The following is a 22,265-nucleotide window of genomic DNA, read 5'->3' as shown; positions in this document are numbered from 1 at the left end:
TCTTTTTGCTAAGCCTGCATACAGGAACCCAGAGGCTCTCCCGGCTCCTTTTGACCACACCTACCCCAGGTCCAGCCGTGGTGCTGGATTTGGAGAGCTTGGAGCCTTTGAGCACAAGCCTCCCACCTGCCTCTGCTCCAGAGAGAGCGGTGGCTGCAGTGAGCTGGCCCCGACTCTTCCCAGAGCTTGCCTGAGACACTCTGAGACTGTCCTCCTCCACAGCTGCCTTCTGGCTGGCTCCTGTACCTGCCCTTCTGAACTCACCGGTCTGCGCTGCAGTTAGAGACCTGCCCAGGGCTGGATCCTTATAGTAGGTATCTCCTTGCTTTTCTCTTGCTGCTAAAATAGGGTGCATTTTGGTCCTGGGGCATCAGACTGGTTAGAGTGGCGGGAAGCCGGAGCTGCCAGTCTTGTCTGGATCTCACTGAGCATTGTATCATCTTCCTGCTCTGCCCCAGTAGACTTCCAGTGACTGACCAGGGCGCCAGCCCTGGGACCGCTTGTGGAAGCTTTAGAAGCTTTACGTGGTTGTGGGACCCCAGGAGGTGGGTGGAGGGGGAAGTTTCTAAATAGAGTCTGGAAGAAAGAGATGCACCCCTGCAGGGTTTCAAATCCGAAGGACAATTCCCATGTCTTCATTAGGAACAATTGTATTAATGAGCCGCCTGGGCTGCAGGGAGAGAGAAGGAAAAGCGAAATTAATTATGACCCCTCGGAGAAGCTCCCAGAGTTGGGGCAGTTGCGGGAAGATGGTGTGTGCTGTTTCGGTGTCTTAGCTGTGGCATTAGCTCTGGGAACTAACTTTCCAATGAAGGATTTGAGCTTTCTTCCTCTTCCTGCAAGATCAGGTATCAGTTTATTGAGCACTGAATTCCTGCCTGACCCTACTCCCCTCTTCCCGGGAGTGAAAAGGAAGTCGGTATTTGCTTCTCCAGCAAGGTCACGGATCACCTGACCAAATCCTTTAACAGCTGGGAAGCCAGTGCTGCTGTGCTGAACTCCGGAGCCTGAGCCGAGCAGTCAGCTCTGGTCCAGCAGCCAGCACCTTGCTTTCCGCAGGGAGTCGACTCCTCTCACTCCAGGCTATGGCAGGGGGAGGATGCCAAGGCAAGGTAATGTGGCTACAGTTTTCCTCCCGACAGTTTTCCCTTCTCCACGAAGCTCCAGATTCCACTGCTGCATTGCAGGCGAAAATGACAGACACTTGGCGAAAAAATGTGAGAACGGAGTTAATGAGGTTGTGTTCATGTGTCATTTACTGCGAAGGAGTTATCTCTTTGTTTCCTGGGTCGGTGGAAAGTGAGTCGGCTGGAGAACTCCATAGGCAGAATATTTTTTAGAAGTGCAGCTCCCCTTCCTGGGTGCCTGGGCTCCAGCCCCTCCAGATGCTAAGCGGCATCACAGATGCCTCCTGCTTCTCGGCACAGGGGACATTTACACTGGGAGGCGAGGGGCTCTGGAATGGGGAAACAGGAAGCGCCCATCATTTTGGCAGGATCCGTAAGAGGTACGGGTAATTTTTTTGTGGGGGGAGGTTCTTTTGGAAAGAGTGCTTTGTCTTTGCGAGCGATCGTGCAGGGATTGGCCGGGCTGCTGTTCCGTGCATTACCTTGCTAAATATTTGACTTTGTAAGGTTGAATTCTCCAAGAATTATCGTGGCAATACGGCTGTGCTTGGAGCCAAGCTTTCTTTTCAAGGAAATCCAAGGTGCTATTTATTTTGGCATGTGGCCTGTTCTAGGATGAAATACAGCGTTTTTATTATTGCAGAATAAAGAGAGGTTTGAAGAGACGAAAAGTACAGAACTAGGTTTCAGTTTCAGGACTAAGTAAAGGAAGGCTTCTTTGTATTTGAGGTTAGGAATGAGATTGTAAATGGCATCATAAAAGGAGTAACTGCGGAGAGAGAGAGGGTGTAGGTGTCTACACTGCAGGAGTTGGGCTGACTGGGGGAAATCGAGCTGTTCCTAATATAGCCTGATAGTTATACATGGGCTTTCAGAGTAACTGCCTCTTTGGTGGATTTTTTTTTTTTTGGTAAAGATTTTATTTGTTTATTTGACAGAGAGAGATCACAAGTAGGCAGAGAGGCAGGCAGAGAGAGAGAGAGGAAGAAGCAGGCTCCCTGCTGAACAGAGAGCCTAATGTGGGGTTTGATCCCAGGACCCTGAGATCATGACCTGAGCTGAAGGCAGAGGCTTAACCCACTGAGCCACCCAGGCAACCCTGAACTGGGCATTCTTGATCCTTAGATAGGTTATCGACAAATTAAAAATTACAGAACACCGGGTATTGTAAGGTTCTGAATACCAAATACAACTTAACAGCACTGAGTAATGAATTGCTTTATGTCAAAATTTTTAGTGCTTCAGAAGGTTGCAAATTTCCATTTGAAAGGGGAATTCTGCCCAACCAAGCTCATTTTCATGTTCTGTTGCATTGCAAAGTAGCATGTGTTGATGTGGCGATTTTTCTTCAATTCCATTCACCAAATCACATAAAAAAATACACCCTTAGCTCAATTCTAAGATGTCCACCCCCAGGGCCATAATTGTGGCCAAAGTGCAGGAGGAGGCCGGGGTGGGTGAGGCTGGCAGTGGTGGGATATGGGCATGACAGTTCCCTCCTTCCCTTCCTGTGTCTAGACCTTTCCTTGGAAGCTTGCTATGCTCTCTTCTTCAGAGCGTTGGGTGTCAGCTCCACTTAATTTCTGTAACCTCAGAAATGACTGATTTTAGTAATATTCAAACAAGTCTAAGAGAACTATTAGAAATCCCCATAGAGTTCTTTTTTTTTTTTTTTTTTTAAGATTTTTTTATTTATGGGGCGCCTGGGTGGTTCAGTGGGTTAAAGCCTCTGCCTTCGGCTCATGTCATGATCTCAGGGTCCTGGGATCAAGCCCTGTGTCAGGCTCTCTGCTTAGTGGGGAGCCAGCTTCCTTTCCTCTCTATCCTCTCTCTCTGCCTGCCTCTCTGCCTACTTGTGATCTCTGTCTGTCAAATGAATAAATAAAATCTTTTTTAAAAAAAAAAAAAGATTTTATTTATGTATTTGAGAGTTTGGGGCGACAGCCGAGGGAGAGACTTCAAGCAGACTCCCCACTGAATGCAGAGCCTGATGCAGGATCGAACCCACAACCCTGAGATCATGACCCAAGCTGAAACTAAGAGTCCAACGCTTAACCGACTGAACCATCCAGGTGCCCCTCTGTAGAGTTCTTTTCAGTGAAATTTGACCTAACATGTGTGGCATAATTATCTGACCCTAGGATCCAACATTAAGGATTGAATCCTAACTCAAACCAAAGGCAGTAAGTGTGACTGAACTCTCTGAGGTGATGGTGAGTTTGTGTCAAAGATCCCTCTTGCACCTAGGTGGTCCCCTCTTCCTTAGAAGGAGCCTGTGGCTTAATGTACCATCTTGAAGAAGCAGGTCACACACATCTTTGGCCAAGAGGCCTTACAAGAGAGTAGTTCTCCTTATCTGTCCGAGAAGGCGTTTTACACATACTTGTGGCAGAAGCAGAGAAGCATCAAAGTCAAGAACACTTCCTGCTCCCCCTCCCTCTCCCACCCCGATCAGTCACAGCATCCAGGCTGGGCAAATGTTTACAGATCACTTCCCAGGACATGACTGGAGTAGGCTAGACTTGAGGGCAAATCCTGGTCCGATCACCTGCTTGTGATGTAACTTTGGCAGGCCTGGAAACTCTCTCCGCCTCAGTCTCCCTATCTGAAAACTGGGGACAATCGTAATAATCCCCTTGGGGTTATGGTGAAGATTGCATGGGAGAATTCGAGCATGTCAATTGCTCTGAATGCTGCCTGTTGCTCAGTAATGATACAGGGTAGGAGGAGGAAGGGAGGAGAAGGGAGAGGAGAAACCATGATGATGGAGACAGGCTGAGGGGCCGAGCTTAGGCTTCAGGTCCTCACTCTTCTTCTTCCACCAGCATCTGGGAGGCTCCCCCACCGACTGCAGACTACTGACCTGCGGCATTATCAGGCACGGTGTCCTCTGCCTGGGAACCCTCTCTTGCTTTTCTTTCTTCTTCTTTTTTTTTTTTTTTAAATTATCCTTAATTTTTAATGGAGATACTAGAGACATAATTGACATACAATATTGAATTGGTTTTAGGTGTGCAAAATAATGACTTGGTATTTGTATATATTGTGAAATGTCTTCCACGATAAGTCTGGTTAATATCTGTCCCCATAGTTATGAACTACATGACACCACAGTTACATAGTTACAAACTATACAAACTATCCTTTTTTTTTTTTTTAGTTACAAACTGTTTTTACGATGAGAACTTTTTAAAAATTCCCATCTAATTAACACACAGTATTATATTAGTTTCAGGTGTACGGTATAGTGATTCAACAATTCTAAACATTACCAAGCACTCATCCTGGTAAGTGTGCTCTTACCCCTCTTTATCTATTTTGCCCATCCCCCCACCCATCTCCCCTCTGGCAACCATCTGTTTGTTCTCTATAGTTCAGAGTCTGTTTTTTGTTTGTCTCTCTTTTTTTCCCTTTGTTTGTTTGGTTTCTTAAATTCCACATATGAGGGAAATCATATGGTATTTGTCTTTCTCTGACTGACTTATTTCACTTAACATTATACCTTCTGGATCCATCCATGTTGTAAATGGCAAGATGTCATTCTTTTTGATGGCTGAGTGATATTCTCTCTCTCTCTCTCTCTCTCTCTCTCTCTCTGTGTATATATATATACATATATATATATATATGTATATATATATATATCACGCTTATGATGAAGACTTTTAAGATCTACTCTATTAACAACTTTTAAACATCCAATATGGTATTATTGACTACAGTTGCCCTGCTGTTCATTACATCCCTGTGACTGGAAGTTTGTACCTTTTGGCCGCCATCCTCCGTTTCACCTACCCCACAACACTCTGCCTCTGACAGCCACCAGTCTGTTCTCTGTATCTATGAAATTGGGTGTTTTTAGATTCTACCAACAAGTAAGATCATATGGTATTAGTCTCTCTCTGTCTGACTTATTTCACTTAGCATAGAGCTCTCAGGATCCATGCATGTTGTCACAAACAGCCAAGATTTCCTTCTTTGTCATGGCTGAACAGTTTTGCATTGTATCTATTTACCACACTTTCTTCACCCTTTCATCCACCGCAGGACACTTAGGTGGTTTCAGAACCTTTTCTTTCTAGCAAGGGCGAACCTCCCTCGCCTCAGGTTAGAACCTTCCAGATCTACTTGCTGCCTCTTTAGCAGCCACACTTGCCCCCCCCCCCCCCATCTTTCTACTCCAGCTCTATGCTGTTTCCAAACTCAAGTACTTGTTGCCCCCAAAGTAAGTGAGGTACTTCATGCTGGCATTCCCTCTGCAAGGAGTGTCTCTGCACCTGGAAACCAGGCTGCCCTTCCAGGCTCTGTCACACCTGCAGAGGGAAAGGCCCCTTTGGCAGCTGCACGCAATGTGGTTTGGAGCGCTCACAGAGAGAGGCCACGTGAACTTTTGCCAAGCAAACTTTAGACCTCCCCTCGTTTGGTGGGCCACATACTTCTTAGCCGTCTTTCCCAGTTTACCTATTTGTTTTTTCCATCCCCAGCTGTTGAGGCCACCCCTCATCTATCTCTTACTCTCAGTTTCCCCCAATCCTTCCCTTCTCCCCAGTACACTTCTCTGGTCCGAAATTCATTGTCAAGCACACTGGAATTCCTGAAACAACCCTGCGTCCACTGCTGAGGTGTCAGATAACTCACTGTTATGATGTGTGTGGAGTTACAATCATAAAAAGACAATTTCCTGGGTGATTTATTATAATGGGGGCAGGTGCCAGGTTGTTTACCATTCGAAGAAAGAGTCCTGGGATTAGAACTTTGGGGAGAATTTATGATCAGACCTCAAGGTATCCTAATTCAGTCAGGACAGTCTTCTGCTTGAATAGTTCCTGATATCTTTGGAGCACTGAGCTTGAACTTGCCCTGCCCTACCCAAGGTTAGACATCACCTCTAAGTATCAGTACTTGGAATGATCTCACGCCTGTTTTGCATCTGACTGGGATGTCACAGATCATTTAGAGGTATTCTGATTCCAGTTTCTTCCCCCAAAATGGATTAGAATTCTTTCACCGTGATGGAGGGGAGTAGATTACAGCTTTTGATGTTGTGGAAGGAGTACTCTGCTAGTTGGCAGAGCTCTGGAGCCGGCTCTACCCCCTTCGCTAGAATACTGAGAGGCCCTGCACAGACCAGTTAACCTCTAGCCTCAGTTTCTTCCATCTGCCAGGTGAGGGGACTGGGCCAAATCCTCCCTTTGGTGTTGACCATCGCTAACATCCTTTGAAGACATGCCCAGGATTGGACATACTCTAGGAGGAATGTGGAGCTCCTGGGCAACCCTGAGAGGAAGACAGGGACGGGAGTTCTTTGCGATGATACTGCCTCCCTATTTATGCTAACTGTCCTTCTTTCTTTCAGGGCTCTTCAGTGGGTTGTACAGACTTATCGGATGAAGAGTGCCTGAGAGACTGACAGTCTGCATTCCCTAAGATGGAGAAGACAGATGGTAGGCAGGCTGCTCTGTATAACCTGGTCTAAAGGGAGCCCTTGGGTTGCAAAGGGATTGCTACTACAGATCCTAGAAACAGCCTAAGGGAGGCTCACAAAAGACATTCCCTGTACAGATAGTGCCAGGAGACCCAAACTGCGTATTTCGGGTATGAACAAGAGTAGTAGTATAGGATACGAATGAAGCCTTGTGGTTATGTCAGACTGCTGTAATCACTAGACAGTTTTCTCGTCTCTTCCAAGCATCAAGAAGGGAGCAGGATGCTCTCACTCACTACTCTAATTTTAAGGATGAGGAGCTTGAGGTCTGAGAGAGACACAATATGGTGAAAGAGCCTCCATGTATATCTGGGTGACTCTCCCTGTTATTTACTCCTCTGAGCCTCGGTCTCCCCATGTATCAGTTAGCTTTGCTGTGCAACAGACCACTCAAAAATTGATAGACTTCAAGACATTTACCATTTCTGGAAAGATTCTGTGGGTTGTCTGGGCCATTTTTCTGGTCTGGGCCAGCCTGGCTGATATTTGCTGGGCCTCTTCATGAGTTTGTGGTCTTCTGGGCGACCTGGGTGGATGGTGTAGAACGGCCACACTTACATGTCTGTTGGCCGACTCCATGTCACCCAGGCACAGGTGGTGATTGGCCATGTGTTTCTCATCACCCAGCAGGTTAGCTGGAGTCTATTCCCATGGTAGCAGAGGGTTCAAAGTTGTTGAGTAATAACTATGTAACACAACAACAACTGTTTTCACAAATATTCCCCTCATTCCCTGCCCAGGAAACTTGCTGAAGGTCATAGACTAGACCCTGATCTCCTGATTTCCTCTTCTTCTTCTATTTTAAAGTTTTATTTTTAAGTAATCTCTACACCCAAGATAGGGCTCAAACCCATAACCTTGACATCAAGTGTTGCATGCTTCACTGACTGAGGCAGACAGGGAGCCCCCCACACCCACCCCGCCCCCAATCTTCTGACTTATGTCAGGGAAACAGGAGTGCCTGTAATTCCCCTGAACCACATGGCCCTTCACCAAGCCCAGCACTCAGGGACCAGACAGCAGCCCAGCCCTGCCCCTTCCCTCTTTCCAAATGTAGTTCTGTATATTTTGAGAGTCTGCCTTTCTCCCCAGAGAGCTGCCTTTTCATGGAAGTGTCCCACCGAACACCAGCTAATTCCTTTCATGCCCCAGGGGCCTGTCATTCCTGCCAGCCTCATTTGTCCCTGCTCAGCAACCTCAGCATTGCTGTGCTCCTCCACGTGATTACCCACAACTAGCTCAAGATAGGTACCCCTCCCTTCGGGCAGCACCGCCTCATGAAATAAAGGCAGGAGAGAGAAAAGCTTCCATGACTGCCTTGGCCTCTGAAGAGGCTCATTAAATTCCCCTTCCTTCCGACTGTGTTTGTGGCCACTTTCTCTATAGTTCCTGTTTTTTTCTGTTCCTTCAGAAACCAAATGTAGGCTTTTGGACTTTCTTTCTCACATTAAATACCTCTGATTCATTAGCTCACCTGCTGAATTTCACAGTTTTCCTCAAGGTAATCACCGTGGCATCTCCTTCCTTCCACTGGCCCCTTCTACTTCCCTTTCTTGCATCTGTGTGTGAGTCTTAGGCTCATGACTGCCTTTGCAGGTCATTTCCAAGGGACCTTGCGGACCAAGATGCTGTAGGGAATCCTAGGTAGCTCTGAGCCTGTGTTATCTTACTTTCTTCTTCTCCCCTGACTCATTTTCCCAGTTCCTCCAGAATTATCTTCTCGGATTCCTGAGGCTATCATTTTTTTTTTTAAGATTTTATTTATTTATTTGATGGAGAGAGAGAGACAGCAAGAGGGAACACAAGCACGGGGAGTGGGAGAGGATGAAGCAGGCTTCCAGCAGAGTGGGGATCCAATGCGGGGCTCAATCCCAGGACCCTGGGATCATGACCTGAACCGAAGGCACACGCTTAATGACTAAGCCATCCAGGCGCCCCGAGGCTGTCATTCTAACATGAGAGCTAAATATTCCAGGGAACGAGCTCATCCTCAGCGAGTTCCCCCACCGGCCCCACTTAGAACAAGCCCATCTTACCTTTCTTGAGTGCCTGTGCCATGTCCTCCCTATCACATTCATGCTAACAACCACAGCAATCCTGTCAGTTAGGTATTATCATCAGCATGCTACAGATGGAGAAAGTGAGGCATAGGGAAATTCAATAATTTGCTCAGAATCACAGAAGTAGGAAATGAGAAAGCCAAGATTCAAATCCAGCCAGTGTGGCCATGTGTCTGTTTATCCGATCAGCAGCTCATTTTGAGCAGAAACAGCCCTTTTAATTAATTCTTGCCCTGGCCCAACGCCCGGAATTCTGAGCTCCTTCATACCTGTCACCAGGTAGAATTGAGAGGAGCGGAGCCAAATGGGAGCACAGGTCTGCTGGCATATCAGATCATCTCCCTCGTTCAAGGTCCAACATTCCTTCTAACTGGGAGGAAGAGAAGGAACACAGTGGTGGATAGTAGGTAGAGCAGCTCTGTGTGTGTGTGTGTGTGAGAGAGAGAGAGAGAGAGAGACCCCATAGTACTAGCTTAGGAAAAAGCACCTATGAAAACCATCATCCTGGATAGCGCTCCGTCTCACAGACTCCTTTGGTTTCCTTCAGTCTCCCTTGTGGAAGATTTTGCCTTTGAATCTGTTCTTTCTTATTTGATGCTATTCTTGTATTTGTGCTCTGGACCTGCTCCCAGAGGCCACTGGGTAAATCAGCCTCAACTGATTTGAGGCAATAAGCAGATAAATAATGCAGCTTCTCCTTCAGGAGAGTTCTTTGCCTTCGGGTCATAAATCTGCTCTCTACTTAACTTTAAACAAATATCTGCTCTCTGATTTGGCCTGTTCCTGTAATCCAGGAGGCTGCTGAGTCGACCAGGAGGCCTAAGAGGACAGCTGGGCGTAGCCTGGAAATTTAACAGAGAGCAATAGCTCTCATTTATGGAAATGACCAGTGTGCCTCTTTGGGGGAAAGCAGGTTGGTGGAAAAAAAATTGGTGTGGGTGAATGGGAACTTATTTGGTCTTTTTGGGGGGCTTAAGAAATCGTCACTCATTACTGCCTGAAGTTCAGGTCCCTGGCACAGTACCAGTGGAACCCAGTGAGGACAGTCCCATGGGTTGTCCCCTGCTGTGGTGGTGACATAACTGCCCACAGGCCCCATGGCTTTATTGAGCATCGAGCCCGGTAGGCTTGACTGTGTCAGTGGACACAATGTCAGACTGCAAGAGTCTGGTTGGCTTTGTTTAGTTCTTTGGAGATAACTGTACTTCTCTAAGCACAGAGGGCCACCTGACAGCGCATGGCACTGACTGAAAGGAGGGATCTAACAGGCGAGAGAGAAGAAGGGCTCAGGCCTAGTGCGCCAGCACCTTTAGGGGAAAAGCAGCCCCAAGAAGCTACCGCCCAGGGAGCACCATCATTTGCAGCTTTTCTTTAACTTGTCCCTTTCCCTTCATTGCCTTTAGCTTTTCCTACCTGGAGCATGTCAGCAAGCTCTCAGCTGGTCTCAGGGCCTTGGGTTTGTTCTCCTTCCAGTCCTCTGTGAGGACACTCTTGGTGACACCACCACTGATTACCTGGAAAGTAGAGTCAAGGCTTTGTTGGTGTGCATGCAAGCGGCCCATGACCTGGTTCTTGCTGACCTTTCCAACTACCTCCTCCTGTTTACCCTTCTCTACCACACTCGGAGCCTCATTTGTCCCTGGCCACATCACCCGGACTTACGGAACCCCAGGATACTGTGGGATTTCATACCCCCGTGCCTTTGCACATTCTCTGATGTGTAGCTAGAATCTATCCTGGCTATTTACTGCTGCATTACAAACACCCCAAAACTCAGTGGCTGAAAACAAAAATGTATGACTAACACAGCTTAGCTGCGTGACTCTCGCTTGAGTCCCTCCTGTCACTAAAATCAGATGAGGGCTGAGGCCAGAGCCATCTGAAAGCTCATGCCTGGCAGCTGGGCTAGGATGGCTGGAGCAGCTTGGGCTGGCAAAGCAGCTCTCTACCTCTTTCCATATCACCTCTCTATGGGACTGTTGGGCTTCCTCACAGTGCAGTCTCAGGAAGGTGAGCTTCATACATGGCATCTGACCTTCTACTGAGTGGCTTCTAACTTACTGGCTTAGGATCTAGCCTTGGAATTCTCTCAGCATCATTTCTACCTTATTAGTGGTCAAAGAAGTCACAGGCCAGCTTAGATTCAAAGGGGTGGAGAAATAGACTCCACCTCTCAGTGTGGGATTCCCTTGCCTGTACAGAGAGGGTGGGAAGTGATGGTGGCCATCTTGGGCACAAACAGTACAATGTCATTCGCCCTCTTGTTTGGGCAAATTCTTCTTCATTTATCTTATGCCCAATCTTAAGTCGCTTTGTGAAGTCATCCCTCTCCTCCCAAGGCACAATTAACCTCCTAAAGAAATTGGGAAAGTAAGTCAGGAAGGCTGTCTTTTGGGCATGTATCTGTTAGGATCCTTGGCACACCATGTTGTACCTACTGGTGTTTCTCCTACTTGACTGTACATTTTTTGAGGGCAGGGCTGTACCTGATTTATCTTTGTGTCCTCAGGATCTAGCTTAGCAACCAACACATAGGTGCACAAAAAACAGTGGTTGAAGTAAGCACATTGAATTACTACTATTTTGTAATTTTGCCCCCAGGGCTCATGACCCTTAGAACCAAGCAATCAGTCAAGTCACAGAGAATTTGTGGAGCCCCTACTGTGTGCCTGGGCAAACCAGCTTCCATTGTGGGGCTTCGGTTTTCTGTATTTTGTGTTTCCACAGTGGGGCTTCGGTTCTCTATATTTTGTGTTTCCACAAAGATAATAATTACAATATTGAGTCTACATTGGATTTTCATCATTGTTCAAAGCACTCTCTATGTATAAATTAATCAGCTCTCACAAGGATCTCACCTTGCTGTTAGTATTGCCATTCTATAGATGATGAGACACAGGGAAGCTAAGTAATTTCCCCAACAACCAAATACAGACCAGGCTTTTGAATGTGCATTCTCGATCTCTGTGCTGCCCACGAATGTGCTCTCCTGAGCTAAGCATTTTTGGGGCACAGTTAGCAGAATGTCACACAGAGTCCTCATGTAGGATGACTACATGAGAACAGACTGTTTAACCTGAAGAAGAGGCTACGTGGAGAAAAGTCCTTATGGATTCAGTTGAAGGACTGACTTGTCCTCAGTGTTCTCTACGGCAGTCAAGAGAACCAATGGTGCCTTAGGGGTGATGGGGAACTTTCTCACCGCAATGTCCCCTGACAGTCTGGGCTGCCCTGAGAAGTCATGAGTCCCACCTCTCTTGGAAGATGTAGGCCAGTGTCCCTTTTACATGGCCCATGTCCTTTACCACCTTTTATCTAGTTTTTGAAGAATGTGGTATTTCCTCACTTGACACGAGTTTTTGAAAGTGAAGTTCGTGGTAAGCACTCCGCAGCGTGGAAAAAAGAGCATGGGCTGCACATGTCTCTGATCTTCACGTGCCTGAAAGCTCACCTGGATGAGGACACTTACATAATGCAGAAGGCAGAACTCCTTGTTATGTCTGGCTTCAGCAAGATTTCCTAGTATCCATCTGAATAATGCGAGGTTGGGTCTTAATGTTGAGGCAGTTGTGTACCTTATCCTTCCAAACCCTCAATGTTCATAATTGCCAATTAGTACCCCGATCTGACAGGTGCCTGGCTGCTTCAGTTCAGCAATTACATGACTCAAAACCAGAAAAACAGTACGAGACTATTTTATCTTGCTGGCCTGCCGGCAGATTCCACAGCAATAACTGAGATGAATACTGCAAATTGGAAACTATTTCCTCTACCTATTTCCTTGCAGACATTGGCTAAGTACACATTGATTTAATAACCTGGATTCTCAGCATGGCCGGAACACTGTGAGCATCTCAGCTTAATTTAGATGCTGGGACATAGAAGAAAAGTCTCGCGTGAGAGCGTTAAGTCTACATGACACACATTAGGCCTCACCACCCATAATTCGTATTAACATTGTGCTTCTTTTTTACATGTCTGCCAGCCAAAGACCCGTCCTCTCAGGGGGATGAAGAGAAGGGCCCTCCAAAGAGCCACCCCTACTCTGTGGAGACCCCGTATGGCTTTCATCTGGACTTGGACTTCCTCAAGTACGTGGATGACATTGAGAAGGGAAACACCATCAGAAGGATTCCTATCCACAGAAGGGCCAAGCAGGCCAAGTTCAGCACTTTGCCTCGAAACTTCAGCCTTCCCGACAGCAGGGCTCGCCCCCATGCCGCTCTTCCCCACCAAAACTGGTCCCCGGCAGTGCCAAGGAAGGTGTCGCTGGGGACAGAGGAGCGAGCCCAGTCGCTGCCACTGGGTGAACACCCGCAAGCCTCCGCCAGCGGCAGTGAGGTGAGCTACCACCGGAAGGCCCTGCTGGCGGAGACGGCCAGACATTTGGAGGCTGCCTGTGCCAGGGAGGCGGAGCTGGCCCCCGGGGGCGGACGGCCCCAGCTCCTGAGAGCATCCAGCATGCCAGCCACACTGCTCCAGAACAGGGCATCAGAGGACTCAAGCCTAAACTCAGGGCCCCCCACACCTCCAGCCCTCCCTCCACTTCAGGGTGAAGGCAGTGTCTGTGATGGTGCCTTCGGCCCTGCAGAGGCATTTACAGGTTTTCAGAGCTCTACTCCACGAGCAACAACCCAACCCAGAGTCAGAGAGTTTGGGGACCTGGTGCCGGGGATTCCAGAGCTGGTGCAGGAGGGCACCGAGCCTCCAGAGGACGAAGATGAAGAGGAGGCTCCAAATCACCTCTCTCTCCCGAGCCCTCCCTTCTCATCCCAGGATGCACTTGTCGTTCTAGAGGATGAAGACGACGAACACAAAACCAGAGAAGCGGAGGTGGTGGCCACCCCTGGCTCCCCGACACCCAGTCCCCCACCCCTGCCATCACCCATCCCTGAGAATGAGTTCCCCCTAGAAGAAATCGAGCTCAACATCAGCGAGATCCCACCCCCACCACCTGTGGAGATCGATGTGAGAAGCATTGGCGTCCGGGTCACAGAGGAAAGCCTGGGCCTCCCCGCGTTGGATCCCGGAAGCATCTCCAGCCTGAAGCAGCGGCTCTCTGCCCTCGAGGGTGAGCTGTCTGGAAGAACTGAGGAACTGGTCCAGGTCAGAGCTGCCCTCCAGCAGCAGGAGGAGGAAGTCAAGGCCAGAGGACAGAGGATTCAAGAGCTAGAGCGCACTGTAGCTCGACTGGCAGAAGAGCTTAGCCACGAGAACACCAGAGACTCTCAGGGCCAGACTGACGCCATGGTCAACACTGACCCCCTCCATGGACTCTTGACCAGGGAGTCGTGTGACAAGAGCATCGGGGTCAACCTTCTGGGCAGCACAGGCTCTGAAAGCTGGAGGGCTGGAGGAGAGGAGAATGGCCTCTCAGGGGGGCAGACCAGCCACAAACGGGGGGATCGGAGCCCAGGAGAATTCGTGCCACCACCACAGCTGTCACTGCCGCAAGGACCCAAGGTGGTCCTCACCCCCTCTATACCCAGCTGCCTCTCCATGGAGCTGAGGATTGAAGAAGCAGGCTCTGAGCAGGAGGGAAGCCCACAGGTGGGAGCCGAGGGTCTGGGCAGGGTGTCAGGAGGCTCTTCGTGGAGCAGCGACCGAAAGTCGCCCCCAGCAGGGCGAGAGGAGGCCAGTTCAGAGCTGCCAGGGAAGGAGCGCCCGGGGAGGCCACCAAGCTCGCCCACAGATGCCACTATTGGCCAGTACGTTAAGAAGATCCAGGAACTCCTGCAGGAGCAGTGGAGCTGCCTGGAACACGGGTACCCCGAGCTGGCCAGCGCCATCAAGCAGCCTGCCTCCAAGCTCAGCAGCATCCAGAGCCAGCTGCTGAGCTCCCTGAACCTGCTGCTGTCTGCCTACTCGGCCCACGCTCCGCCCCAGAGGGAGCCCCCCGACCCCCCTACCTCCCCGCCGATGGGTAAATACTGGTGCCCAAGACAGGGAGCCACTTCTCTTTTACCTGATGACTCAAAGGGAAAAAAGATTTGAATTGCATGCGTGTATTTTTCAAAAGGTTCACACACCTCCAGGAACCCAGTGGGAAAAACACAGCAGGGGGCTGTGTCCCTACCCTTGTCCTGGAAGGCTGGGATGGGAGGGCTGCCACAGACAGTGGGCACAGATAGCACAGGGCACAAAGAAACCAGCCAGGAAGGCACACGGGTGCTGAAATTCAGTCCCCACTCACTTACCATGTCTGCAGCCCATGTCCACTTGGGGTGGGGTGGACCCGTCTCTGACTTGCGATGTGCAAAGGCAATGTCTAGGGCAAGAACAGCCCTGGCTGTGTGGGCTCCAGACCTTAGCCTCCCTTCATTCTTTCCTGGGCTCCTTCCCATGGTCCTCTCTGGTTCTTGCACATTAGACGTTTGCTCTAGCCTGGTTTTGGAGGAACATTACTTTGAGCTCAGAAACAATTTACTGAATATTTTCTGCGTGTGTGTGTGTGTGTGTGTGTGTGTGTGTGTAAGAGAGACTGAATGCTACATGTGGAAGTCGACCCTTGGGCTGAGCAGCACTTCTCTTGTAACAGATTGCACACTCTTTTCTGTTGAGTAAAGTGGAACCATATTCTGCTTTGCTCAACAAGCACCGTGCAAGTCTGCTTCCTGCTGCAGATCACGAATGGGCTGGTTTTTTATTTCGGTGCTAGTTCCAGTCTTGCCCGCTGGAAAATGCCTCCCGTACCTTTGAGCACAGCAAAAGAGATGTGCTGTTGCTCACGCGTCTGCCATGCCTACCCCATGTCCCAGGGCACAAGTGGCACATACGCCAGGAAAGTCTGCAGAGCTGCCCTCGGGCAGAGGTGGGCGTGGAAGCAGGAGTCCTGTGAAGTGGGTTCTGTGCCTGTCCTGCCGTTCACTGAGCAAGTCTGAGCCTCAGATCACAGCTCTTCTGGAAGAGTGCTCCTGGAACTCCACTCCGTCATCCACACACAGAGGGGCTTGTGAACGGGGACCGTTGGGCTGGTGTTGACCAGAAGGCCGGGCCTCCTCAAAGACCTTCAGCACCTTTGATTTACGTTATCTAGTCTCCTTCCCTTTCTACGCCCTCCCATGCCTTCAGCCTGTCTCCCCTCAAAGTAAGAGTCTTGGGTTTGCTGCCTTCTGGGGCATCCCTACGGTCATTCTAACCTGTGATGTTGTGTCTACCTAGAGATCTCCCCGTCGACCAGCCTTAAATCCATAATGAAAAAGAAAGACTATGGCTTCCGTGCAGGAGGTAATGGGACCAAAAAGAACCTTCAGTTTGTTGGGGTTAACGGTGGGTAAGCATCGCTCGCGAAGCCCAGACTGCCCCCCTCCACACTACCTATCCCACTCTTGTCCTTAGCGCTCTCTTTTCCTAGGGGGAAGCATCTGGTTTTCATTTTTCTTCAAGGGAATTAACGGCCCTTTAAAACTCCATCTTGGGTTTGCATGTGTTTGGCTCCTTGCCAGCTGTGGTGGTCTGTTGGATCCTGTGCTTTGAATGTCTTGGCTTTGGTGTCCCTGAGGCCAGGGTTCCAGGTGGCTTCTGGGAGTTTGGGGAGCACATGGGCCCTTTATGGAAGACATTTAATCTGAACCACAACGCTGAAAGCAGGACAAACTCTTAATTTGTTGAACTTCAAATTTCATCCATTTAATTTTTTTCCTTCCGTTTACTAACTTACTGCAAACCAAACCAGCATTTTTTAGAATGAAGAAAAACAACCAGTGTCTGTTGACTCAGAACATGAACCAAACCTTATATATTCTAGAGAGTAAACCATTGGATTTAGAATATTTCCTAAATCAGTCATTCAACATCTATTAAATGCCAACAAATATTTTAGGTGTCAGGGATTTAAAAGTCCAATAAATCATCGTCCCTGCCCACTGGGGAGGGTATGTGCTCTGGTGAGTGCTGTGAATTGTGCAAGACTGTCAATTCATAGACCTGTACCCCTGAAACAAATAATACATTATATGTTAATAAAATAAAAAAATTAAAAAAAAACTCATGGTCCCTGCCTTTAGCTCATAGTTTGGACAGGGTAGAGATAAGACAAGAAATAAAGGGAAAAGAGCGATATGCTGAGATGAAGTCTAGTCAAAAAGGGAGTGTGGGCCCAAAGGAGGGGCACCAGGCCCAGCCAGTGGTGGGCCCAAGAGGTTGAAACACCTGCTAGTTTGGGTCCGACCAGAAGGGAGACACCAGTTAAACAAGAGTGATGTCACTCTTGCAGGCTCTGTGAGGAGAACATCAGAAGTAAGGGCATGGGATGTTCTAGGAGAACTGCTGTCCTCATTCCCACTATCGTCAGACTCTGTGAACCCGGCAGAAACACGTCCTCTCTCTCCCCTGCTTACCCGCCCTCAGCAGTGCCTTACTATGCCCAAACCTGGAAGTCCATCTCATAGCTATTGCTGGCCCCACTGTCTACCAACAACTCCCACCTTTCTTCCCTAAAGTGTGCCAAGTGGGGCCCATCGTGGGGCCTTTGCATTCGTTATCTGTCCCTCCATCTGTCTCGCTGCCACCCTGAAAGTCTCCTGTCCCAGATACTCTTCAGGATTTGTCACTTTAGTGCAGTGGTTCTCAACCTTGGCTGCACCTTGGAAACCCTGAGGGAACCTTAAAAATACCAATGCCTGAGTCTCCTCTCTGAAAACTCTGGCTTAATTAGTCTGGGGTGCTGTGTGGATATTGGGAATTTATACACCCTCAAGTGATTACAATGTGCAGCCAAAGTGAAAAACTTCTGCTCTAATTAATGGAGCCCCTCCTCCCATCACTCTATTCCATGGTCCTTTATTATTTGATTCATTGTTCTTATCACTGTCTAATTGTGTACATGTTTGTTTTCTGTTTTTCTCTACAAGAATATTAGCTCAATTAGGACAGGGACTTTAGAACAGTGTGTGGCACACAATAGGTCCTCAATAAATTTCTGTTGACTGGATAGTCTTCCAGGTGAAGTTTTCATGGAAGCAACTGTAAGACAAGAACTGCTTGGTAAATGTAATATGCGCCCCCCCTTCTCTTAGTCACCAAAGCCAAAGGTGGCTCCAAGCACAACAGAGAAGAAACCTCTGTGGTTTAAATAAGACAGAATGTGAGCATGCCAAGGAGCAGGCTGGCTTTGCAAGTCCAGTGAGCATGGGGGCCTTACATTGGGGCCAACATCCAGAGAAGCAGCCTAAAGGGGTTCAGTGGAAGCTGTGACCACTGGTCTCCCCTGGTCTCTGTGGCAGTGTTCAATGGGCCCAGAGTCTGAAATCCTTATCTTAACTGCAGGATCCTCTATCAGGGGTCTCCTACTGACCATCAGCAGAAGGATCAATAAATCTACTCCATGGTCTGTGGTCGGCCACTTCAGTGGAATCACACATAATTGAACCTAAGCATCGCTGCTGGGGAGGGCGGGCCACAAGACAAGGGGGCTGATGCCCTCACTTTTGCCATTGCAAGCAGTAGCCGAAACGGGCCACAGCCAGGAAGCTCAAGATGCTGGGTTCAGGCACCCTACTGTTCATGTTTCCTATGCAACACTGCTGGGAGGAGTCACAGACGGGTCTTCCCATGTCAGGTGTGAGCCTGGCTAGAACAGGGAGGCAAAAGGGAACTTCACAATCACCCAGAGACATGAAGATCTGTACGTCAGCTCCAAGAATTTAGGGTAGGGGTGGGGGATGTTTGCCTACGTCTGGGCCCCTGTCTAGACAACATCTTGGGATTCCAGAAGCAAATGCTCTTGGGGGAATCTTGGATGGCTTGTCTGGGTCATCCAAATGCATCAGCCAATTAGGACATGGGCTATTTGTGTATTTGCCTCAAGGAGCTTAATTATCTTTTCTCCCCAAATGGCCTCCAGTGTCAGAGCCACGGCTCTCCACCGCATCCTTCTCTAATGTAAGGCTCCTGGGAGTCCCCTTGCCCAGGCCTGCAGATACAAAGAATGGAGGATGTGGTTAGCAAGTGGGAATTATTACCTGAACCCCACCTGGTTCTTACCTGTGTTGACCTGCACCGGGCAGGAAACACAGGATTGAGTGACCTTCGTCTCCTTCTCCAGCTACGAGACCACCTCAAGCGAGGAGACCAGCGGCGAGGACAGCTCCCCAGAAGACTTGTCTGACAGTGAGGCCGAGAAGAAATGTGATGGCCCAGAACATAGGCGGGGCCAGCAGGCCCACCCCGCCTGCAAGCCTGGGCAGGGCCTCCCCGAGGGCAGCAGCACCACAGGCCAGGAGAGTGGGCCTGGGGAAGAACCCCCCGATCCCAAGGCTGAGAGGTGAGTCAGAGGGGTATAGATGCGGATACCTGCTCCTCTGGGAAAGAGCAAGGGCACTTCTTCATCCTTTTATTCTGTTTGTTCATTGTTCATTCATCTTTCTATCCATTCACCCGTCTTCCCTGAGTTTCTAATTGATGCCAGGCATAGACCTAAGTCCCGCCTTCGTGGGATATTACGTCACAGACGGGGCTGCACACGTAAAGCTAACATCGTCCCAGCCCTGGAAATGTGAAGGACGTTACATACACTATAATCCTTTTAATGATCCCGCACAGTAGAAATTACTATAATCCCCACTTTACAGATGTGGAAAAGAGGCTTAGAGAAGTTAAGGGACACAGCCAAGTGGGGCTTCTGACCCAGGTCTGGTCTGACTCTGACCTACATGCTTATTCACCTCTCCCATTGGCCATGCTGACATAACCCCATCTTTTAAAGGGATGTGAGGTCATGTCACGTGATGAAAAGCAGCACTGTCTTTGAGGCTGGACACACTTGGGTTCAAATCCCATGTCTGCCACTGTACTTGCCTCAGCTTCCTCTTCTGTAATACGTGGGTAACAGCCACCTGATAGGTTTGATCTGGGGACTGGATGAGAAAAAGTATGTAAAATGCCTAGCACAGTGCCTGCCACAGAGCAGGCTCTCGAGAGAAATAGTAGAGGGGTGCCTGGCTGGCTCAGTCAGTTAAGCATCTGCCTCTTGACCTCAGCTTAGGTCTTGATCTCAGGGTCATGAGTTCAAGCACCACACTGGGTGCCATGCTGGGCATGAAGCCTACTTTAAAAAGAAAGAAAGAAAGAGAAGTGTTAGGAATAAGGATAGTAAGCCCCATTACCAACATCACCCCCCTCAGCGGAGCAGCTAGGGCAGTGACAAGCAGGGGGGCTGACTGGTAAGCAGGTCCACAGGGCTGTTGAACATGGCGGCACTATAGAGACAAGCTGAGGCAGAGCTTCCTGGTGACCAGTGCCATGAAGTCCACCCTGGGATGGTCCGTCTGCCCTTCCACTAACCCAGGAAGAGTGCTCAGCACTGAGAACATCCCAGCTTAACTGAGTTTCATTGTACTGACTCTGTTCACGTTGATGGTATCCTTCATGGAAGAACAACCTGAAAAAAATTGCTGGTAGGGATGGGGTTCTCTGGATTTTTCAAGTCACTTAGGCAGAAAATAGTTTACCCAAAGTCAGGAAGACAGCCCTCCCTTTTCCCAGCATGTCAGGAATTGCCGTTAGTCTCACGGCCCCCAGAATGCTTTGGTGATCTGCTCCTGCCTCCTGAAAACAGCAGGATAAAAAGGGCAATGTGCTTGACTCACTCCTCAGCAGGGTTCAGAGCCAAGCCTCACTGACAGGAGGCTGAATTCAGCGGGATGCACCTTGCCTGGGAGGTGGCCCAGTGAGGGTGTTTCAGCTGCTGAGAAGCAAAGTCAAGCTAGGGGATTACTTTCTTTTATATTAATATGGAGACTGATTATATATACATATATATGTTTTTCCCTTAGATATAAACCTTCAGAAGAATTCCTCAACGCATGCCGGGCATTGAGCCAACATCTGCCAGAAACTGGGGCCACCAACGACCAACTCTTGGTACTGTGATTTTTCATTGTCATGGAAGGAATGTCCCTACCGTTTAAGCTCTTAGTTCCAACTGGGTGACTTTGGTCCCTTGCCTGAGGCAGCTGTGTGCGTGTGCACGGAATCCCTTTCCCCCAGGGTGCTCTCCTTTGCCCAAACTCCGCTGCCGGTGTGAGGATAATGATGCCAGGAGACGGGACCGGATGCTGATGCACCAGGGAGCAGCCCGGTGCTCTGAGGCACCGCGGAACGTTCCCAGGCATCGCCCTTGAACATCCAGCATAAAACTGTGTGTGGCTTCAAAACCAAACCAGCCCTTGTGTGGCTTGGGCTCAAAATTGCCTCATGATTGGGGAGAACTGTGGTCAGAGTGAGGAGCGCGTGGCGCGGGAACCGGGGGTTCTAGTCCCAGGACAGCTGTCGGTGAGATACTGAGCAAGTCATTTCGTGGCTCAGAGCTTGTGTCCTCATTAATAAAATGAAGGTGGGTGGTGGGCAGCATGTCTTCGTTACCCTCAAGCCCTGGTATTTAATTCTGTAGTCTTTACTGATTTATTCATTTATTTGTCAGAGAGAGAGAAACAAAGAGAGAGCACAAGCAGGGGGAGCAACAGGCAGAGGGGGAAGCAGGCTCCCCACTGAGCAAGCAGCCCAGTGCAGGACTCCATCCCAGGACCCTGAGATCGTGACCTGAGCCGAAGGCAGATGCTTAACTGACTGAGCCACCCACGCATCCCTTTATTGTGTTTCTTGACATGAACCTATGGGTCAAGTGACCAAAAGCAAAAAAAGAAAAAAAAATTTGCTTGCTTCTTAACACCTTCATGGCCCACAGGGAATTAAACATGTAGCCATTAGGTTTTACTTTTATTCAAGAAATCCTGGCACAGACACATATTCCCAAGTCAGGAGAGCCAACTGGTAGGCCCTGACATGTAACAGCCTGTGAGCATTTTTAAAGCCCCTTTGTTTTCCTTCACAGAAGAGCCTTAGGGGTAAAAAAATGATTGATTCAGCCCAACCTATTTTCATTATTTTATCTTAGCTGATTTTGCAAACAACAGTTGCCAGATTATTTAAAAAAACAAACAACAACAACAAAAACACAGTATGTGATGCGAATGTTGATTGAAACTCCTGTTACTTAATTTTAAATGAATTACAGAACTAAGCTGTATGTTCCTTAATATTAGGATCTTTCTCCAGAGTCTCCTGACAATTCCACAGGAGAGGGAGATATTCTGGTATATAAAAAATGTTTCAGCCATGAAAGGTTCCACTGTTTCTGCCTAGAAAAGTGATAGGGGAGGGGTGTCTGGCTGGCTCAGTTGGTAGAGCATGCGACTCGATCTCATGGTCATGAGTTCAAGTCCCAAGTTGGGTGTAGAGTTTACTTAACAATAACCTTAGGGGCGCCTGGTTGGCTCAGTGGGTTAAAGCCCAGGGTCCTGGGATCAAGTCCCGCATCGGGCTCTCTGCTCAGCAGGCAGCTGCTTCCTCCTCTTCTTCCTCTTCCTCCTCTCTCTGCCTACTTGTGATCTCTGTCTGTCAAATAAATAAATAAAATCTTTTTTAAAAAATCTTAAAATTAAAAAGAAAAGAAAAGCGATAGAGGATGTGCAAACCTGACACCACACCTGTATTGGGATTAAAGTACCCCCTACCCTCACCCCACCTGAGAGACAAAGCAGGCTGTACAAGGACCTCATTCTGTCGAGCCACGGGAGGTTAGGGACCCAGTCC

The 22,265-nt window shown here is 48.8% G+C and overlaps 1 protein-coding gene across 4 annotated transcripts in view; it reads left to right on the top strand.

Moving 5' to 3' along the window:
• The window catches only part of KANK4 (KN motif and ankyrin repeat domains 4), a 67,906-nt gene that overhangs the window by 29,427 nt on the left and 16,214 nt on the right, over nt 1–22,265 (top strand). The window contains exons 1-7 of one of the 4 annotated variants that reach the window (XM_059374946.1): nt 1,022–1,112; nt 4,357–4,414; nt 6,484–6,571; nt 12,658–14,595; nt 15,834–15,945; nt 18,718–18,936; nt 20,447–20,534. In XM_059374946.1, the coding sequence (XP_059230929.1) occupies nt 6,556–6,571; nt 12,658–14,595; nt 15,834–15,945; nt 18,718–18,936; nt 20,447–20,534 (2,373 nt within the window). In that variant the 5' untranslated portion in view covers nt 1,022–1,112; nt 4,357–4,414; nt 6,484–6,555. Of the gene's footprint in view, nt 1–1,010; nt 1,113–4,356; nt 4,415–6,483; nt 6,572–12,657; nt 14,596–15,833; nt 15,946–18,717; nt 18,937–20,446; nt 20,535–22,265 lie in introns of those variants that run through there. The other 3 variants (XM_059374945.1, XM_059374947.1, XM_059374944.1) reach the window with 3 other exon arrangements.

The sequence above is a fragment of the Mustela nigripes genome, chromosome 14 (assembly GCF_022355385.1).
Source record: "Mustela nigripes isolate SB6536 chromosome 14, MUSNIG.SB6536, whole genome shotgun sequence".
NCBI lineage: Eukaryota > Metazoa > Chordata > Mammalia > Carnivora > Mustelidae > Mustela > Mustela nigripes.
Note: the sequence above shows the minus strand (reverse complement) of the source record. Positions and strands in the feature narration are given on the sequence as shown.